Source organism: Sorex fumeus, unplaced genomic scaffold, assembly GCF_029834395.1.
Source record: "Sorex fumeus unplaced genomic scaffold, SorFum_2.1 ptg000026l, whole genome shotgun sequence".
NCBI lineage: Eukaryota > Metazoa > Chordata > Mammalia > Eulipotyphla > Soricidae > Sorex > Sorex fumeus.
Window position 1 is genome coordinate 17,192,041 of NW_026606083.1, and position 18,509 is coordinate 17,210,549.

The following is an 18,509-nucleotide window of genomic DNA, read 5'->3' on the forward strand; positions in this document are numbered from 1 at the left end:
ATGTCCATAACTTAATTAAAAGATTTTTTATTCATAGTCTTCTGGGTCTTTTACCCTGATACATACATTCTGAATCAATAAATCTAAAAGAAGATTTGCTTAAAATGAGGAATAAAGGAAAAAGCAATGGCATTTATATCAAAGTAGTTTTTGAAACTCAAAACAGATCTCATATTGTCATTTGTGTGTAAATGATGAAAATATTACCCTTTCAAAACCCCTATAGTCCATATTTTTCAAATGAGACACAATAATAGCTATAAGTTGAGAGAAAAGATATGCCTATGTCAGCCCAACTCCTATTACAGCCATGAATCACATTCAGTTTCTAGATGCAGTTACATGGTAACAGTCAATGGTCATCTGATTACTTAAAAAGTTCAAAATGGAAATGGGGTTCTATTCTGAGTGGCAGACCAGGCCACACGATTGATCAAAATGTAGAATCAACATCAAGTGATTTGGGAAGCATATTTTTTGGCATTTAGACAGTTGCTAATAGTGGAAAGTATTTTAAAATTACTTTTCTTTCCTTCTGAAAAAGTACAATTAAAATACTTCTTTTCCAGAAGGAAAGAAAAGTTCCGAGATGATGAGATTGTTATATAGATAATTATTCTCTAATTCATCTCACTGGCTTAAGACAATTCCTTTCAGGAATACTTTCTTCATGTGGACATGTGGGATGAAGTTCTCTAATGCTTGTTAAAGTAAAATTAAAGACAAAAAAACCCCCTTCTTTTTAAATTAAGATAAATCTGGGTTTCAAGAAGACATTGTAGGGGAACAAATTCTACTCTTTAAAAATGTATGCTACTGCACATATCACCAAAATTCCATCAAATCCATGGGACCTCTTTTGGGGGGCTCCCTCTCTTTATCCCCGCCCCCTCCAACTCCTCTGGTACCCTCAGCCCTGTCACTAAGACTAGGGCTTTGTTTGTGTGTGTATGTGTGTGTGTGTTCCCTGCTTCTCTAGATCCTACACATGAGTAAGACCATATATATTTGCCTTTTAAAATTATGAAATATGACATGTTCTTTTGATTGTGATTTATTTTAAAGACCTGAAAGTTTGACAAATTCAATAAACCAATTGTAAGTCAGAATGCTCCACTATAGTTGGGGGCAGTTGTAGGGGGTGAGGAATAATATTGCTAAGAATAAAAGGAAAAACTGACATGAGTTCCAATGTTCTCTATGCCATCTATATTTTCCTATTTACAACACAAACTAATTATAAAATATGTGCCACTCACTCAAACCTTCACCGCATTTCAGAGATCATAGAATGTTACAGAGAAACATCAGGGTAATGTTGATTTTTGTAAAAATCAATGTGAAAGAATCCAGCTCACCTCAGCATTACTCTTACTCTAAATAAATATATATATGTGTGTATATATATGTACATATATATATGATCTGCTATAGAGCTATAAAACTATTTACAGAAATTTCTGAATTCCAAACAGAACATTTGGATACTTTCACATATTTCCAGGAAATTGGGGTGATTTCTTCCCCTGGCTCTGAATGGAAATGTTAACACATGCTTTCCTGTTTTTAATGAGAATGAAAAACTTTGCAAAGGCCAAAGAAAGAGAAAGAGCAATGGCATACTATCTCAAACACTCAATTAGTAATAGATCATTAAGTAAATATTTCCTCTTTATTTTGTTTTTCTCTTGTGATATTTAATAATAGCAGGATTGTACATACCTCCTTCATAAGGTTGGTGACATATTTCACATGTAAAAATTCCGGGGTCTTGTCTAAATCCAGTGCTGGCCTTCCTTTAATCTCCTTCTCATAATCCTCTCTGTAAACTTTCTGTTAAATAAAAACATCATTTAAGAAATATGACTACTTCAATTTCATTTAAAATGAATGGCTGCTAAAAGAATATTAGAACAAGAACTCCCAACAGAAAATTCACTTTTTTCTCTTAGAAGCCTCTACCACCCAAGAACATTATCAACAGAAAAGCACATCTGATTTTCATGATAAGTTGCAAAATTCTGCCAAACTAGATTCATCCAATGCCACCTCCCTCTGGGAAAGCATTCCCAGTGAGGGGACTTCATGTAAATGGGGTTGTGATGGCTTAACACCAGCCCCTTTGGAAAGGATAACCATCAAAATGGGTGATTTGGGCATTAGGACCGGATCAGAGCACACCAGGAGATGGGCCCTTCTACTGGAAGAAAATTTGGTGACACAGAAGTCCACTGCACCCCAGTGCGCATTAACTGTTCATTTTCTCCTGATCCTGCTCACTATCCTGAATTCTGGAAAGAATTTGCACCAGGTAATGGAGGCTGGAAGATGAGTAGAAGACTTTGTGCAATGATCTTGGCCTGGAGAATCTTTCACTACCATTCATGGATTTGGATAGGAATCAAGTTCCACAGTGAAGAGAATCTTATCTAGAACCTGATCATCAAGTACAAGGTCACAAAATTAAAGGAGAAGTTGACAATGACTTCTGAGGGTCTACAGCCAGCCTCTCCCTCTCACACCATCTTTTCTACCCCTTCAACTATGACAATTTTTTACATCCTGCATTTGAACAATACACATTTGAACGCAACGAACAGCATGTGCTTTATGACCATGAAGGAAGTCTTTCTAACAAAACCATCTACTCCTGAGAAACAATTACCATACAAACTCAGACCCAGATTTTACCAGCTTAATATTTATTCAAATTGCATCACAATATGATAAAAAAAATCTGCATTAGATTGTTGTCAGTACAAAATAAGAAGCTATTTCAAGATCCATTATGTGCTATTATGAGTCATAAAAAGAACCTCTAAACAATGAGAGCAGAAAAGGAAACACATCACCTTCTCCCCTACGTTTAGGATTACATGTGGACATGTCAAATACTCTAAGCAGGACTTCAAGACAGGGCAAAACAAATGTTCTAAAATCAAACAACACTAATTAAGAGGATGCATGGAGAATATACATTACTAAACAAATTACAGAGCCATGCAGAAGCAGTGATGAGAAGTTCTTCTCTTTTTGATACTGTAGGACTATTTGAGAAAAGAGGAATCTCAGACATTTTCCCAACCAAAAATCACCCTTTAAACAAATTAAATAAAATAAACAGATGTATTTATTTCCTTTATTTAATTACAAAAAGTTGTTTCTGTTGTCAAAAAACATATATTTTATTAAAATAAACCATTAGACATTCTAATTGGGGCCAGAGACATTGTACAGCAAGGAGGGTTTGCTTTGCACACAGCTGGCCCCAAGCACTGCCAGGAATGATCCCTGCCACAGAACCAGGAGAGATTCCTGAGAACAGCTGGGTATGTCCCCCAAACAAACAAAACAAACAAACAAACAAACCACTGATTATGACTAGAAGTGCCCAAAACATACAGGCCGGGGAGGGACTTCAAGGACTAACTACTTGGTGATTGTGGGCGGTGGTAATACTGTATATCAATACTGAAAATGATAATAATATTATAGTCAAATTAACTGAGCAATAATAAAAATAATTAACTAATTAATAAGGTTCTATTCATTAGCTTCTCTTTATTTGTAAAGCAGAAAGCAAGTACCTTTTCAGTGCGATATGTACAGTTTCTCTTTTCTAGAAATCCCAGTGATTGAATCTCTATCCAGCATTAGAAAGAAGTGAGAGCAGCATAATTATGGGTTAAAACAAAACATCAGTGGCTTCTTCTAAGATCATGAATACCATAAGCTGGCCTTCAGGAATCAATGACGTATCTGAGTCATATTTCCAGCCTGGGTCATGTCTTTAAAGCCTTCTTGAGCAGTAAATAAAGACATCTTTAATATATTCTTTTACCAGTCTTTATAAAATAGATCTCTCCAAAGGTATTTTTAACTGGAAGATCTTTCTCTGTCTTTTACACACACACACACACACACACACACACACACACACACACACACACACCTGCTGAGCAGAAATCTAATTGCTGAGCCTATAAATCTAATAGCCAATGGCTATAATTGAAGGGAAAACATGTCTCCACCTTTGCAAAGGATAAGGATGATTCCCCCTAGTGACAATGCCAGGAATCAGAATAGCAAATGTTGAATGCCAGAAGACTCACACAGCCTCTGATGCAGGTTAATTCTACAACACACAATAAATGTGAACTGTAGTTAAACAGTAAGCTGCTTACACCTAATATCAAAACAGCTCTCAATGCAATCTATTCTTTCATAGAAGAGAAAGTACAGAGAGGGTCAAAAAGAAGGAAAGGGGGAAATGAGACTGAGATAGTACAGTTTGATCATCAGATTGACAAGAGCCTCAAGCTGAAAGAATTCTGAGCAAAGCCAGTCTGGAAGGTACTGGAATCTCAATAAATAAGGGAAGGTTACAACTACCTATGAGAACTTGGGGACCATGGGTGAGTGCTACAGTGAGGACTCCCTCATAAAGAAGATTCTAAGGGACTGTATTCCAAATACCCTCTCTTGGCAAAAGTACAAGGTGGCTAAATGCTCTGACTTTCACCCCAATAATGCATCATTTGACCCCAACTTTCTAGGATAGTTATGCAATGTAAGTAAATAGGAAAAAATAATTCAGGAAGAGAAGTGACTAGAAAAATCAAGAGTCTAGGAACCAGATGTTCATCTACATCCAAGGTCACATTTGCAGGAGGGAGAAAATGAGATGGTGAAGATGAGTTCCCTGAGTGATAAAGACCTAAAATACCCCATGGAAACATGCCATCTCAGCTAGGATAGAGAAGGGACCACTATGACAATGGTAGTTAGAAATGATCACTCTACTGAGTGCTAAAAGTAGTAAAGGGACAAACATGTAAACTTTTTAGTACCTGTATTGCAAACCATAACGCTCAAAGGGAGGGAGAGAAAGAGAGAGAGAGAGAGAAAGGGGGGGGGAGAAGAAAAGTACCTGCCATAGAGGCAGGCTGGGGGATTAATGGGGGGAGAGTAACTGGGGACACTGATGGCAATAAATGTACATTGGTGAAGGGACAGTCATGGAACATTGTATGACTGAACCTAATCGTGAACAACTTTGTAACTGTGTCTCTCAAGGTAATGGAATTAAAATAAAAATATAAATAACTACACAAAAAACTCCATGCTATCTTTCTAGTACAAGAAACACAGAATTAGAATGCATTCACTCTATACAATTTGTTAATGAAAGCAAAAGAGGAATTAGTAGAGGAACAAACCAGGAACCACAAGAGCAGAATTGTAGTAGGATGATCCTAAGAATGAATGTCATTGAACACAAAGAAAGGCAGAGGGGTCTTGGAGAAGATGAGGGTATCTAAAATGCTCTTGGCCCTATCTTGGTGTGTTTTCAGAAAAGTAAGAGACATTGGATCCTATGTCTCTCAGTGCAAATTTACTACAGTGCAAATTTATTACAGTGAATAAGTTATATAGTCATAAGTTATAAATAAATTAGTAAAGGAAAACCCAACAGTCCAAGAAAGTGGAAAGCTTATGTAGACTATGGGTTGGTGACTAAAACCATATTATTCCTCTAAACAGGGGGAGAGTGGTAGGAAAGCTGGCCTCGATTCACCAGAGTAAACCCCACGAAATGAAAGGGGTTATGAACTGTACTTCCAAAAGACAGAAAAGGGACATGGGCTGATATTTATGTTCTTCCTGTTGCAACCCTATTCCCCATTATGCCAGCACTAGGCGAGGGTCCTTCAGGAGATGGACAGAATCAGAGGAAGCCTTGAGGATGGAGTGCTCTCCAGTGGAATCAATGTCAGGAGGGAACTTACTTCCCTCTTCCACTCTCAGCCATGTGAGGCTACAGAAGGTGGTTGTCTGCATTTGCAACTAGAAGCAGACCAGGTCATCAACCCAGCCTCCCAGTCTCCCTGGAAGAAAAATATTTCTCTCAGTTAAGCTACTCATGATCTGATCCTTTATTATAGCAGCCCATCCTGACTTAGACACAACATAGTCAGTGAAAATTGTTTCACTTATTGAAAGTTCTGAATTCTAACCAAATTTATCCACTTTGTCAATTCAATTAAAATAAATGGTTAGTTTAATCAAAACATCCTTTTCTGCACATGAGTGATACTCAGGGGTTATACTGGGCTCTGCTGTCAGGAATTTCTTTTGGAAGTATTTGGGGGATGTTATGGGATGCTGGGGATTGAACCCAGGTCAACAGTGTGCAAGGCAAGCACCAGACTTGCTGTACTATCTCTCCAGCCTCACTTTAAAACATTCTTGATCAATTTCTCCATTTACTTGAGATGATATGACATTAAAATATAAGTAATGATCTCCCCTCTTGCTTTAACTAAATAACATTTATTCCATAAGTTTTGACTATTCAATAAACCACAATAATATCTCTACCTATTCCCTAATATTAACTATAACTTTTCAAGCAAGATCACATATCCTGTTTATAAAATTCCTAGGAGAGATTTTTGTCAGGAAGTTACAATTGCTCCCGGTTTGATGTCTTTGGAGAACAGAGATCGTGCCCCTGAGAGTGTGTGGAGCACTGGAGAGGTGACAGGCTGAGAGTACTACGTACACTTCTCTCCTTTGGAAGCAATAACTCAGTTGTCCTCAGAAAATGTGGATATTGGCTGCAGACCGAGCCTTTTGTACCTGGTATCTGGTTCTCCCAAAAGGAGGGAGGGGTGAACAGAAAAAATCTCACTGGGACATTGAGAAACTAGTGTGAAAAATACATGGACATGACTTATTACCTTAGGAGAAAATAAACTGGATAATAAATAAAAAACTCTTCAGTAATCTTTCCTTGATGTTTCAAAGCTTCTCTGTAATTACTGAGTAGAGGGAGAAAGGAAGGGGTAGAGAATCAACTGAAAGAAAATCGTCTGTGAATTTTGCTGGATCCTAAAACATCGACTTTTACTGATAATTTCAGGTGAGATCATTTATGTGATCACATCATTTATGTGGCAGTATTGTTGATCTCGGTATAATCCCTATCTGACAGCATTGCCTTGAAAGGATTAGATGAGCAGACATAAAGAACACATTTGGTCTATCACTTAGCATACAGTATTTAATTGACGTTAGTTCTCTTTCTATTAAAAAAAAATACAGCAACCAGCTCTTCAATGTCTTGCTACTGTTTTTCTACTCATCGTTATTTGGTGTGGACCCAAGCAGAACAGGTTTATTTTATAATCACAGAAAGAGAGAGAGAAATATTTGGAGCTCAACCTGCTTAATAACAATATATTTCTAGTGGGAATTCTCAAGGACCTGGATTAGAATCTTCATCCTGATGCTATCACCCAGACTTGCTGAGCTTCCCACCGCAGGATGCTTCCTTCTAGAGCCCCTCAATGTTCTGGACCCCTCACTAGTGTCCTCACAGGACACAAAAGTAATCTAACAACAAACCAAAGAGACCCACCTCACTCTGCATCTTCTGAGCCTCCTTTGAAGTTTGGTATGATGGTGTCTCCACAAACTCAAGCATTGACTTCCCCTTATTTTTCTCATATTCTTCTTTATATTTAACCTGCAGTAGAAAAAAAAAGTACAGAATGCACAAAAATTCACAGAATCTTCTGCAAACAGAGCAAAGTTAATATATGCCTCCAAAATCCTATTTTCTAGAATTACATTATTCTAACCATTTAGGTTAATTACTGAATTCTCCATGGCTAATGACATACAAAGAAAGTAAACAGCCACTATACAAAAAAAATTAAAACATTAAGGGATAAGCATAATTCTGAGGGCCAAAGGGTACATGCCTTGATGTGGCTGATCAGGGTTTGATCCCTGGTACCACCAGTGTCACCATGGAGCAGAGAGCAAAATAGTCTCTGAGCACCACCAGGTGTGGCCCCCAAACTCCAAAATAAACAATGTAGAATCACTAAGCATTACAGTTCTAGGGCAATTACAAAGTATTTAATGTCTAAAAATACATATCAGACATATGGCGTGATATACATGTACATACATGATGTGCACATATACAGAGTCAAAGATGAGAAAGAGAGACCGAGAGACGGTTAGAAGCACCTAACAGTAACAGGGTCGAGTCGCTGTATTTCTGTCAAAGAACAGGGTTCTCCAAGATAAATAAAAAGTAAAAATAAGGGGCTGGAGCAGGTAGGGGCGTTTGCCTTGCACACAGCCAACCCAGGCTCGATTCTCAGCATCCCATATGGTCCCATATGGTCCCCTGAGCACCACCAGGTATGTTCCTGAGTGCAAAGCCAGGAGAAACCCCTAAGCATGGCCAGATGTGACCCCCTCAAAAAAAGCAAAAAAAAAAAAAAAAGTAAAAATAAAATAATACAAAATAAACGACCTTTGTATCAAAGGTGGGTCACGAGCCCCTGGCACAAGCAGCATCTGGATTTGGGACAGGAGCATCATCTCACCTATGGCCATACAGGTCCCATATGCTTCTCAGCAGCTGCCCATGGCCCGGCCAATAACCTTGTCAGAGTCACAGACAAGGCTGTCAGTACCTGCCCAGGCGTGAGAAGCCTCCCTAGAATTGAGCTGGTGGCTCTCAAAGTGATGACCCACATCTGGGAATGTGCCAGCTCTGCCTCCCAGCAGCCCTGTCCTCCCCGACACCTACCTGGCTCTGGAGGGTGGCATTTTCCTTATGGTGCAGGTGTTCCGCAGCATCCGCAGCAAAATGGTACATTCCTCTGTTTTCCTCGAAACCCTTTTTATACTCATGCTAAAAGAAAGAATATCAACCAGACACTGAGAGGAGCAGAGGTTGACTGGGACAGGAGCACCTAGCCCTGTAAACTTGAGTGTGCCAAGCCCACACGAGCTGCAAAGGTGTAATCAGCACTGATCTGTAGCCTCCGGTCGGGCTGATGGCAACCAGAGATGGACAGATGAGGCAGGCTAGACCAGCCTGACAGGGGCAAAGGCAACAGCTGGCGAAACGTCCAAAGGAAGCAGAGAGCAGTTAGCTCGAAACAGTGCCTGGAAGATGCACAGGAGGAAGAAGGAAGGAGAAGAGGTTGGGACAAGGGCAAGCCAGGGTCCGGCCTCCTGAGCAGAAGAAATTTTCCTTACCATCCCTTCCTTCAGGACAGAAATGTGTCTGTAGGAAGGATAGAGAAGCTCAAAGAAGAGGAAGGCCAGCAGCAAGAACTCCAATGCACAAGCTCAGCCAAGAGGAAGATGGGGGGCCATTAACAAAAAGGTGAGTGAAAAATGCGTATCTGAAGAAACTGGATGCAGAGGGCGATTTACCCAAGCAGGCCAAAGTCTGAACTGGGAAGAAAACAGGATGCCTCCTGGGGTAAATCTGGCATCTGCGGGACCCCCAGGGTGGCGGCAGCAATATGAAGAGCATCGCCTCAAGATTTCTGAGTCACACTGGGCACTGACAGTCTGTCCTATTTTGAAGAGACTTCTCTAGAAGCTTTCAGAGTTCAAGGGACACTCTCAAAGACTCTGGCAACAGTGCCTCGTGTCAGAGTTGATGGGCAACGACGGTTTCAATGAATGTGGCAATTTTGTGTGACAAGAAGGGAGACAGACTAAAGGAATAAGTGGATCAAGCTGATGCTGACATGTGGGCAGTAGGGGATTCTCTGGTGCTCGGATAGTGAAACAGGAAGGCACAGGGTCTGAGATATGAAGGGTGACAGAGCAAGGACCTGTAGGTGGGAACTGCTACTCCATGGCCGTGCTCAGGGCTTACTTGTGGTTTTTCTGCTGAGAGCGCCCCTGACAGAGTTTGGGGAACCAAATGTGCACATGTGTCAGGGATTGAGCCCAAGTCTGCCACATACGAGACTAGTGCCTTACCCACTGAACTATCTCTCCAACCCCTAACGTGCCTCCCCCACCAAATTCTAACCAGCATAAAATGAAAATACCCAGAAAGTTAATGAAAATGTTTGCATAGTACAGGTTGGATTTAAAAAAAAAAGTTTTTCCCCTAACTCTTTTAATTAAAAAAGGAAAAAGAGGCCTGAGACAGTAAATAAGGCCTTGCATTCTGGAGACCCAAGTTTGATACCTACTACCATATATGGTCCCCTGAGCCCCCTCTAGGAGTAAGCCCTGAGCACCGGAGGATATGGCCCCCAATTAAAACAAAAGACTAAAAAAGCTGACTTCAATGAATGAAAATACATATAAGATGTTATCATTTCATTAGAAGCCATTTTATAATATATTCACTTATGAAAAATAATCACTAATATGACAACAACAAGGCAGACAATATCCCATTACTGAATAAAAAATCCTGGAATCATGAGTATATTCTAAGAAAACGTAAGAAAATACCATCCCTAACATAACAATTTTAGCTACAGAGTAGTTAAAGAACTAATTTTTTAAAATATGTAAATAGTCTACTTGAACTACAATCTGTACTAGAAAAGCTCAATATTGTATTTGCTTTTCCCTATTTAATAGTCTCTGTTGCCGCCTAGTGGGAATTACACAGAGTAACACACAATATATATTTTTAATTTATAAAATGATACAAAATAAACTGAGAGTAGAGTTCTGTTTTATAGGAGAAAATGTTTCTTAATAAAATATAATAGCATATTATCACTGACAAACTTATAAGACAGAAGTTTGCTCTTTCTATATTGGGCATTAAGATGTTTTTAATTTACAATTAATTTATAACTTATACAAGAATCATTTAGATCATATAATAACACTGTTATTTAAAACAGAGACTGACAACTAATTTTGGCAGGATGTCTGCTTAATAAATATTCGCTCTTTTAATAAAATTAAGTAACCTTTATAAATCAAACAAGTTCTATTTCTCTTTACATCAAAATATAAGCGACAACAACTCTGATATACGATACATTTGAGCCAATATATCATGAAACTTTAGTAAATATATAGTATATTTCAGAGAAACATTTTTTGCTTGGTCTTTGGACCACACATGGTGGTGCTCTGGGTTTACTTTTGGCTTTGTGCTGAGATGACCCCTGGCAGAGCTTTGGGAACCATATGGGGTACCACGAATTGTACCCAGGTCGGCCACAGGCAAGATTAGTACCATATCAACTGAACTATCTCTCCAACTCCCAAAACATCTATTTCGAAACTTTAAATTTTTTCTTGCATAAAGAATTACCCAGTAACTTTTACTATGGACTGTAAAGTCTATAATCTAGGAAAAATCACCACCTGAATGAAGATTTAAGCTTTATAAATTGTACATAACAATGCCATGGATAACTATGCTGGTTTTCATTGAAGAGATGACAGAAACAATTTGTACAAAATAGTATTTTACACCATTGTTGTAAAGATCAATATTCTTGAAAAGAAATATTACTTACGAGTAGCATGCATTCTCCCCACTGTCAAATTTTTTAATTACTCCCTCCTTTTATTGGCTAATTTACACATGAACCCTTGTGTCTTAAGAGCAGTTAATCCACTTATAAATGAGGAGTTTTTCAGGGCAAAAGTCATTGTGATGATCAACACTGAATGCCAAACACTGAACATAAAGAATTTAGAATTCTGAATTTAGAATTTAGAAGACGAACACAAGAACGAAAAAGAGAGACATTCAAGCAACTGAGAAATGTATTCAGAAAGTGAGGCACTGAAATGGCAGAAGAACATGATTTAAATGTCCTGGAATTGAGTCTAATTCTGTGCCTGATGGCCCTCTCTAACCTTCATTCTCTGTTCAACAGACCAAGAAAAATGACGGACTACTTTTTCTCCAAGGGCATGTGTTACAAAATAATTAATTGAAAGATCTTTGTGGGTATGAATCACTGACAGGCCTGGTATATTTCAAGAAGGATGACAGTAGTGATGGTAGCTCAAGAGGGATCACAAAACAATGAAGAGAAGTTCCAATATATAAAAGCCAGGTGGAAACATTTCTACGATGGAAGTGAAGCTGTGTCTTATTACTTGATCACTTGGAGCCAGGTTCTGACTGCAGATTTTCATCCACGCCTGCGAGTTGTGGATATATCTCCTCAAGAAACAATAGCTTCTGGGGGCTGGAGAGATAGCACAGCGGGTAGGGCGTTTGCCTTGCACGCGGCAGACCCAGGTTCGATTCCCAGCATCCTATAAGGTCCCCTGAGCACCGCCAGGAGTAACTCCTGAGTGCAGAGCCAGGAGTAACCTCTGTGCATCGCCAGGTGTGACCCAAAAAAGCAAAAAAAAAAAAAAAACACCAAAAAAACAAAAAGGAATGGCTTCTACTTTTAGGGATCCATACCTGGCAGTGTGACTGTTCCAACTTGATGTCGAGAGGACCATGATGTGTTCCCAGGACTGAAACCAGGAGTATGGTTTCAAAGCATGCCTTTCAGTCCTTTGAGATCTCTTCCCAGCCCTAATTTATTTTTTTTGTTTTGCCATGTGGGGCTACTGAACCCGGTGTTTCACATATGCAAGGAAAGTGCTCTACTGCTGGGCTACATCCCTGCCCCCCAAATTTCAACATTCTCACATTCCTTGCCAACATACTTTCCAACTCATCTGTATCTGGTCCCAGGCAGACATGCAGTAAATACAAATAATTATGAATGAGAAAGTGAGTGAGTGCATAATCATTAGAGCAGATGTAGAGTAATTTAGGACAAGGAGTAGAGATGAAGTTAGAATTCCCACTGGGGCATCCTTTCCACAGGAAGTTGAAACAAGTGAGCCAAGGTACTGAGTTAGGAGACCAGAGAAGCCCAGGTCCAGATGCACAGAGAGTCTGGAATATCATCCAGGAGGAAAGCTCTGACTGAATGACCGCTTCAGAGAGGGCACAAAGAATTTGACCGGACAGTACACTCTCCTCCTGGTTGCCAAAGAAAACATGTAAATCTTCACAAGATTCAAAGTGTCAAAGTAGACACCCGGCGGATGTCTTTTCAGAGAAAACGTAAATTTTTGCTATACTACTGAGGCTCCTTAAATCCGAGACATTCTGCTCTGACTTGCAGGAAATAAAAGCTCCCTGTTTTAAGAGCTTTGACCTTCCACTGGCTTCAAAATAACACAAAGGAGAAAAGCAGAAAACAGATTCACACACACACACACACACACACACACACACAGACCTGGAGATTTGGTTGTACAAGACAAAAGTCTGGGTACAAGAACTTCAAAGCAACAGCTGAGGCAGAACCTAAAGAAGCAAAACACTCCTTCCAAGGAGTTAGTCCCTGAGGCAAGAGTGATGATGCCCCAGGAGGCGGATGAAGCGTGGGCAGGTGGGCACTGCAGCAAGAGCAGCTCCCTGGGTAGGCCGACGGAAGCAGGCGAGCATGTGGGCACTGCAGGCACACACATCTACCGCTGGCACCCCACCACCACTTACTCCGCTGAGCATTTTGCTGGTTTTCAGCGCATGTTCTAAAACCAAATTTGGGAGACCTGAAACCGGATCATGCATAGTTTCCATGTCTTTCTTGTACTTCACCTAGGAAAATAACATGGAACAAAGTACCATCCAGGAGAAGAAAACTGCATGCTTCCTCGTGTATCGTCCTTATTGTTTGGAACAGAGAGCAAGACACGAGCAGGCACATAAGAAGGAGCCACTAGGTGGCTCTCCTCTACCACTAAATAAGTGGAAAAATATATTTCTAGGAACTTGGAAATTTTTTGATCATTCCTTTTAATGTTTGCATATTCAGAAAGAATGATGTTAACAGAAGCAAATAACTTGAACCAAAATTCGACCTTCAAATCTTAGGAAGAGAACAACTTTGTTCCTTAAGAATTACTACCATATCTTAATTATGTTTTATGACAACTTTAGAGTTTGAGGTAATTTCTGGTCTTTTACCATATTGAACTTTTTAACCAACTTTTTTGGAAATACAATCCTATTAGTAGTAATGATAATAATATACTAATAACAGGAAACATTTTGAGCACTGACAAAAATGCCACTTTAAAAAAAAATTTTCCCCGCATAGTAAATTATTTGCACATCTAGAAATATCCCAATTTTACAAATGCGAAAACAGAGCCATAGAAAGAAGGAAGTATAATATTAAGTGAAGAATTCGAATTCAGATAATCTGATTTTAACTCTTGAATTTTCAACCATGCTCTAGGTTCTGTAAAGTATATTCCAACTCTATTTGCTTTTTTTCACACACAAAAGAATTGAATACAAAAGAAATTATTTTGATATTTACTTTGCTCTTGAAATACAGATATACCCATTTCAATTGCTGGGGAAAAAAAAACATTTCAGAACACAATAATCTAGACCTTAAAGAAAGATAAAGCTAAGAAAAGGGTTTTTAGGACACTTAAGGAAAATGTCCCAAGTTCAAAGGATATAACAGAATTTTAGAGCTTAAATGATATAATAAAAATTTACAGTTCAACAATAGCTAATTTTATTTTTTTAACTGAGAACTCGTCTTTATTTTTTATTTTTTTTATATTTTGATGTTATTTTATTATTTTTAATTTTTATTTAAATTTTTATTAGTGAAACACTATGAGGTACAGTTGTAGACTTACAAATTTTTGTGCTTGGGTTTCAGTTATACTATGATCGAATACCCATCCCTTCACCAGTGCCCATTCTCCACCACCACTGATCCCAGTATCCCTCCCACCCCCCATTAATTTTAATACTTAATAAGGTACTCTATACTATCTTTGACTGTAGTAGAATTTTTTCTGATTTTTTATACTCTGCCCAGTTTTAATAAAAAATTGAGTCTTATAAACGCCTTTAAAGTGAAATCTGATTATCTAAATGAAATAAAGACAAGTCTTATCAATTATTTTACAGCAATTAACTAATGAGTAAGATAAAAATTGTAAACCATCAAATTTGTGAAAATTTGTGACAATTTCTATGATAAATTCCTATGTAGCAGATAATACTTTGTATTCTTATAAGCCTAATTTAATGACATGAGTTATTATCACAACCACTAATTTATTATACTACATACAATTTTCTGCAAAACTGTATAAGCTATTTCTATTCTGTATGACATGCAATTATTTTATTAACAATATGCTTCCTACTTATTAACTAATTAGCAATAAGTTACCATTAATAGAAAATTACAATAATATATTTCTCTCTAAAATAAAAGCTTCAAGAAAATACGCTGCAGTGTTTCCAACTAAAATTACTCGAAAATTACATGATGTTGCTTACAAATCATTAATTAGAATACAGCTGATTCTGAGAAGGCAAGGATCAAAGACATAGAAAATAATTTTCTATGAATTACAAGGCACAAAGTAACTTACATTACTTGCCAGGATAGTCGCAAGTTGACTTTGTCTGAAAGTAGCACTTTCAAGGGGATTATAATGATGTTGCTTCATTTCATTGTCAAATTTTTCTTTATATTTAATCTGTCATAAAAGAAATAGGATAAATATTACATTAATCTTTAAGCTTTCAAAATAACACATTTGCTTTTTAATTAAATCAACAGCTACCTTAAAGATGAAAAGTGGCAAAATTTAAATTCATGCTATTTTCCCCAATATAAAGCTTAATTAGGCATGAAAGTTTAAAAAAAATCATCTCTACTTGAACATTGATCATAAATGCAATTAGGCATGAACTTAAATCCTAGTAACAAGTATTGTGCACTAAAATTACAGGATTTTTAAATTTTACTTTCCAGTTCCTTATTCCTAATATCTAAGATCAATTAGAAAATGAGATCACAAATTTCTTAAATTCTACCACATTTAGAAAAATGTGATAGTCTGACTCATCAGACCCAGAATTGAACTACAAATTTTCCTTAAAAAATTATTCCACCACGAGCGGCTCTCCAGCACGGCCACAGCCCCAGAAGCACAATGACCTAATGCAGAACCCAGCAGCTTGGAGCAGAAAAGTGAAAGGACTATGCGTTAATCCAGGCAATCATTTCTGCCCAGAGGGGAAAGGGTGTTGCTCCCTTCCGCCCTCCTCCCTCTGGAAAGAAAGATGGCGGCCACATGGGAGCCTTGTGGACAGCAGGTATGAGCCGGGGAGGTGGGGGCGACTAAAACCTCATGGGTCGGGGGGCGTTCCGGTCCGTCCTTCACGCCCTACCAAGGTCACCAGTTGCCCCCCGCGAGCGGCTCTCCAGCACGGCCATGGCCCCGGAAGCACAAGGACTTAATGCAGAACCCAGCAGCTTGGAGCAGAAAAGTGAACGGACTATGCATTGATCCAGGCCATCAAGTCTGCCGGAGGGGAAAGGGTGTTGCCCCATTCGCCCTCTCCTCTCTGGAAAGAAAGATGGCGGCCACATGGGAGCCTTGTGGACAGCAGGTATGAGCCGGGAGTGTGGGGGCAACTAAAACCTCATGGGAAGGGGGGCGTTTCGGTCCGCCCTTCACGCCCTACTGAGGCCACCGGTTGCCCCCCGCGAGCGGCTCTCCAGCACGGCCACGACTCCAGAACACAGAAACCAATTTCTTAACTATCTGACTTTCAGTAGAAATACTTCCAGGGTCAATAGGTAAAATAGCAGAAATCCAAAACCAACATTTAATTCTTGAACCCAGCTGTAGAAAGCAAATCACTTCACAATGCTTTTTCAGCATGTCTGATTTGGGGGGGGGGGGGGTAAACTCTAAATAATAGTGGTGAATCTTTTATTGAAACAATGAATCTAATCAAAGCAGATAGAGTGTTAACTAGAATTCATCTGCCTCACAGGGACGGGGAGGGGTGGGGGGTGGGGTTTTATTGGGGTTCTTCATGGTAAAAAATAAGTATTGGTAAAGGGAAATGTGTTTGATATTTGCATGACTGAGACATAAACCTGAAAGCTTTGTAACCTTTCCCACAGTGATTCAATAAATAAATAAAAAAAAATTATTCCAAAAAAACATTCCAAGACCTGCATTGTACACTGATTTTTCTCACTTTTCCTATTTGTTCATGAAATTACGTTTTCTGAAAGTCCTTGGATCTATTTAATGCCATATGTATTCCTCCATTTAACACCATGTCTGTATTCTGCTGCAAAATCATATCCAATATCTATTTTGAATTATTTTTATGTTATTATTTGTATTGGGATTATAGTTTTGGTGCCACATCTGGCAGTGATCAGGGCTTACTACTGACTCTGTGCTAAGGGATCACTCCTGGTAGGGTTTAGAAGACCAGACGTGGTACCAGGACATCAATTCCAGCCGGCTAGCATGTAAGGACTGCCTGCTATACTATCTCTCTGGCCCTGTTTTCCTCTTTTTAGAATATACTTAGAGGGATGGAGAGTACAGGGGTTAAGATACTTGCCTTGCACTCTGCCGGCTTAGGTTTTATCCCCAGTACCACATATGGCACCGCTGAGCACTACCAGGAATCATCCCTTAGCAGAGAGCCAGGACTAAGCCCCAAGTTCTATTGGGTGTGGCCTAACCTCCAAGTAAATTAAAAAAAAATTAGAAAAGTAGTTTTAGACCAAACAAGGAAAGAGTTACCCACTTACACTGTAGAATTAAAATTTCCTTCATGCAGAGAAGTACGCATATTTTGGTAAAGTGTAGAAAGATAGACACAAGTTCTTTACCAAAAAAGAGCACCTAAACTAGTTACTTAGTGCATCTCACCTGCCTTTCCATTGCTAAAGCCAGGAAAGGATGTACAAAACTCAAAAAGCAATCGAAATGGGCTGAACTTGTTTCTCACAGTTTTCTATATTACAGTGTTTCCATTTAATTTCTAAGGGCAGAATCAAATGCACTTTTACTCATATATCTTAAAGACAGTCTCATAGAAACCTTTTCTAAAAAGAAATTTGGGGCTAGCTCACATTTCTTCAGTAGAGAGTATAGGGAGGGGTGGGTTTCTCCAACAGACGCACATCTGATACCTATAACTGAGAACCTAGGAAGTTTCCCATGGAACCAGAATCTCTGAAGAATATTTCAAGATGGATTCCAGGAAAGGTTTTCTGCTGTGAATAACTGTCTGATAATTTCTAATAATAACCTTCTGATAATTCATAACCCCTTAGAAATCTCATCTGTTCTAATTTGTGAAGCCTTCATAGATATCAGGAAAAACTCTGATTTTAAAAAATTATTTTATGTATAAAATCAGAGCCAGTAACTCCAGTGGAATATATTCAGATCTCCCTCACCACTCTACCTTCCACAGTAGTTGGCACCAAACCAAAGGCTTTCCTTCTTGGTCCTTCCTTCGTCTAAACACACAAGTCCTCCTCCCCTTATGCTCTCTCTCTCTCTCTCTCTCTCTCTCTCTCTCTCTCTCTCTCTCTCTCTCTCTCTCCCTCTCCCTCTCTTTCCCTCTTTCTACAAAGACACTTTGCACAAGTATTTTAATCTTCTCTCTCTCTTTGCCGGTGTCTCTCTCTGTCTCTCTGTCTCTGTCTCTGTCTCTCTCTCTCTCACTCACACACACACACACACACACACACACACACACACGCACACACATTCATCGAACAACAAGAGAACAAGAGGAGACTCTTATTTCCATGAAGAAGTTCTTCTGACAGACAGAATCACCTACCCATTTACTGGCTAGAACATTC

At 38.9% G+C, this 18,509-nt stretch overlaps 1 protein-coding gene across 4 annotated transcripts in view; it reads right to left on the bottom strand.

The window, feature by feature from the left end:
• The window catches only part of NEBL (nebulette), a 379,293-nt gene that overhangs the window by 54,144 nt on the left and 306,640 nt on the right, over window positions 1-18,509 (bottom strand). For 2 of the 4 annotated variants that reach the window (XM_056114773.1, XM_056114772.1), the window contains exons 8-12: window positions 15,244-15,351; window positions 13,331-13,432; window positions 8,615-8,719; window positions 7,424-7,531; window positions 1,723-1,833 (exon numbers count right to left, since the gene is read on the bottom strand). The exons of 1 other annotated variant lie outside the window; for it this stretch is intronic. In XM_056114773.1, the coding sequence (XP_055970748.1) occupies window positions 1,723-1,833; window positions 7,424-7,531; window positions 8,615-8,719; window positions 13,331-13,432; window positions 15,244-15,351 (534 nt within the window). The remainder of the gene's footprint in view (window positions 1-1,722; window positions 1,834-7,423; window positions 7,532-8,614; window positions 8,720-13,330; window positions 13,433-15,243; window positions 15,352-18,509) is intronic. One more of the 4 variants, XM_056114775.1, reaches the window with a different exon arrangement.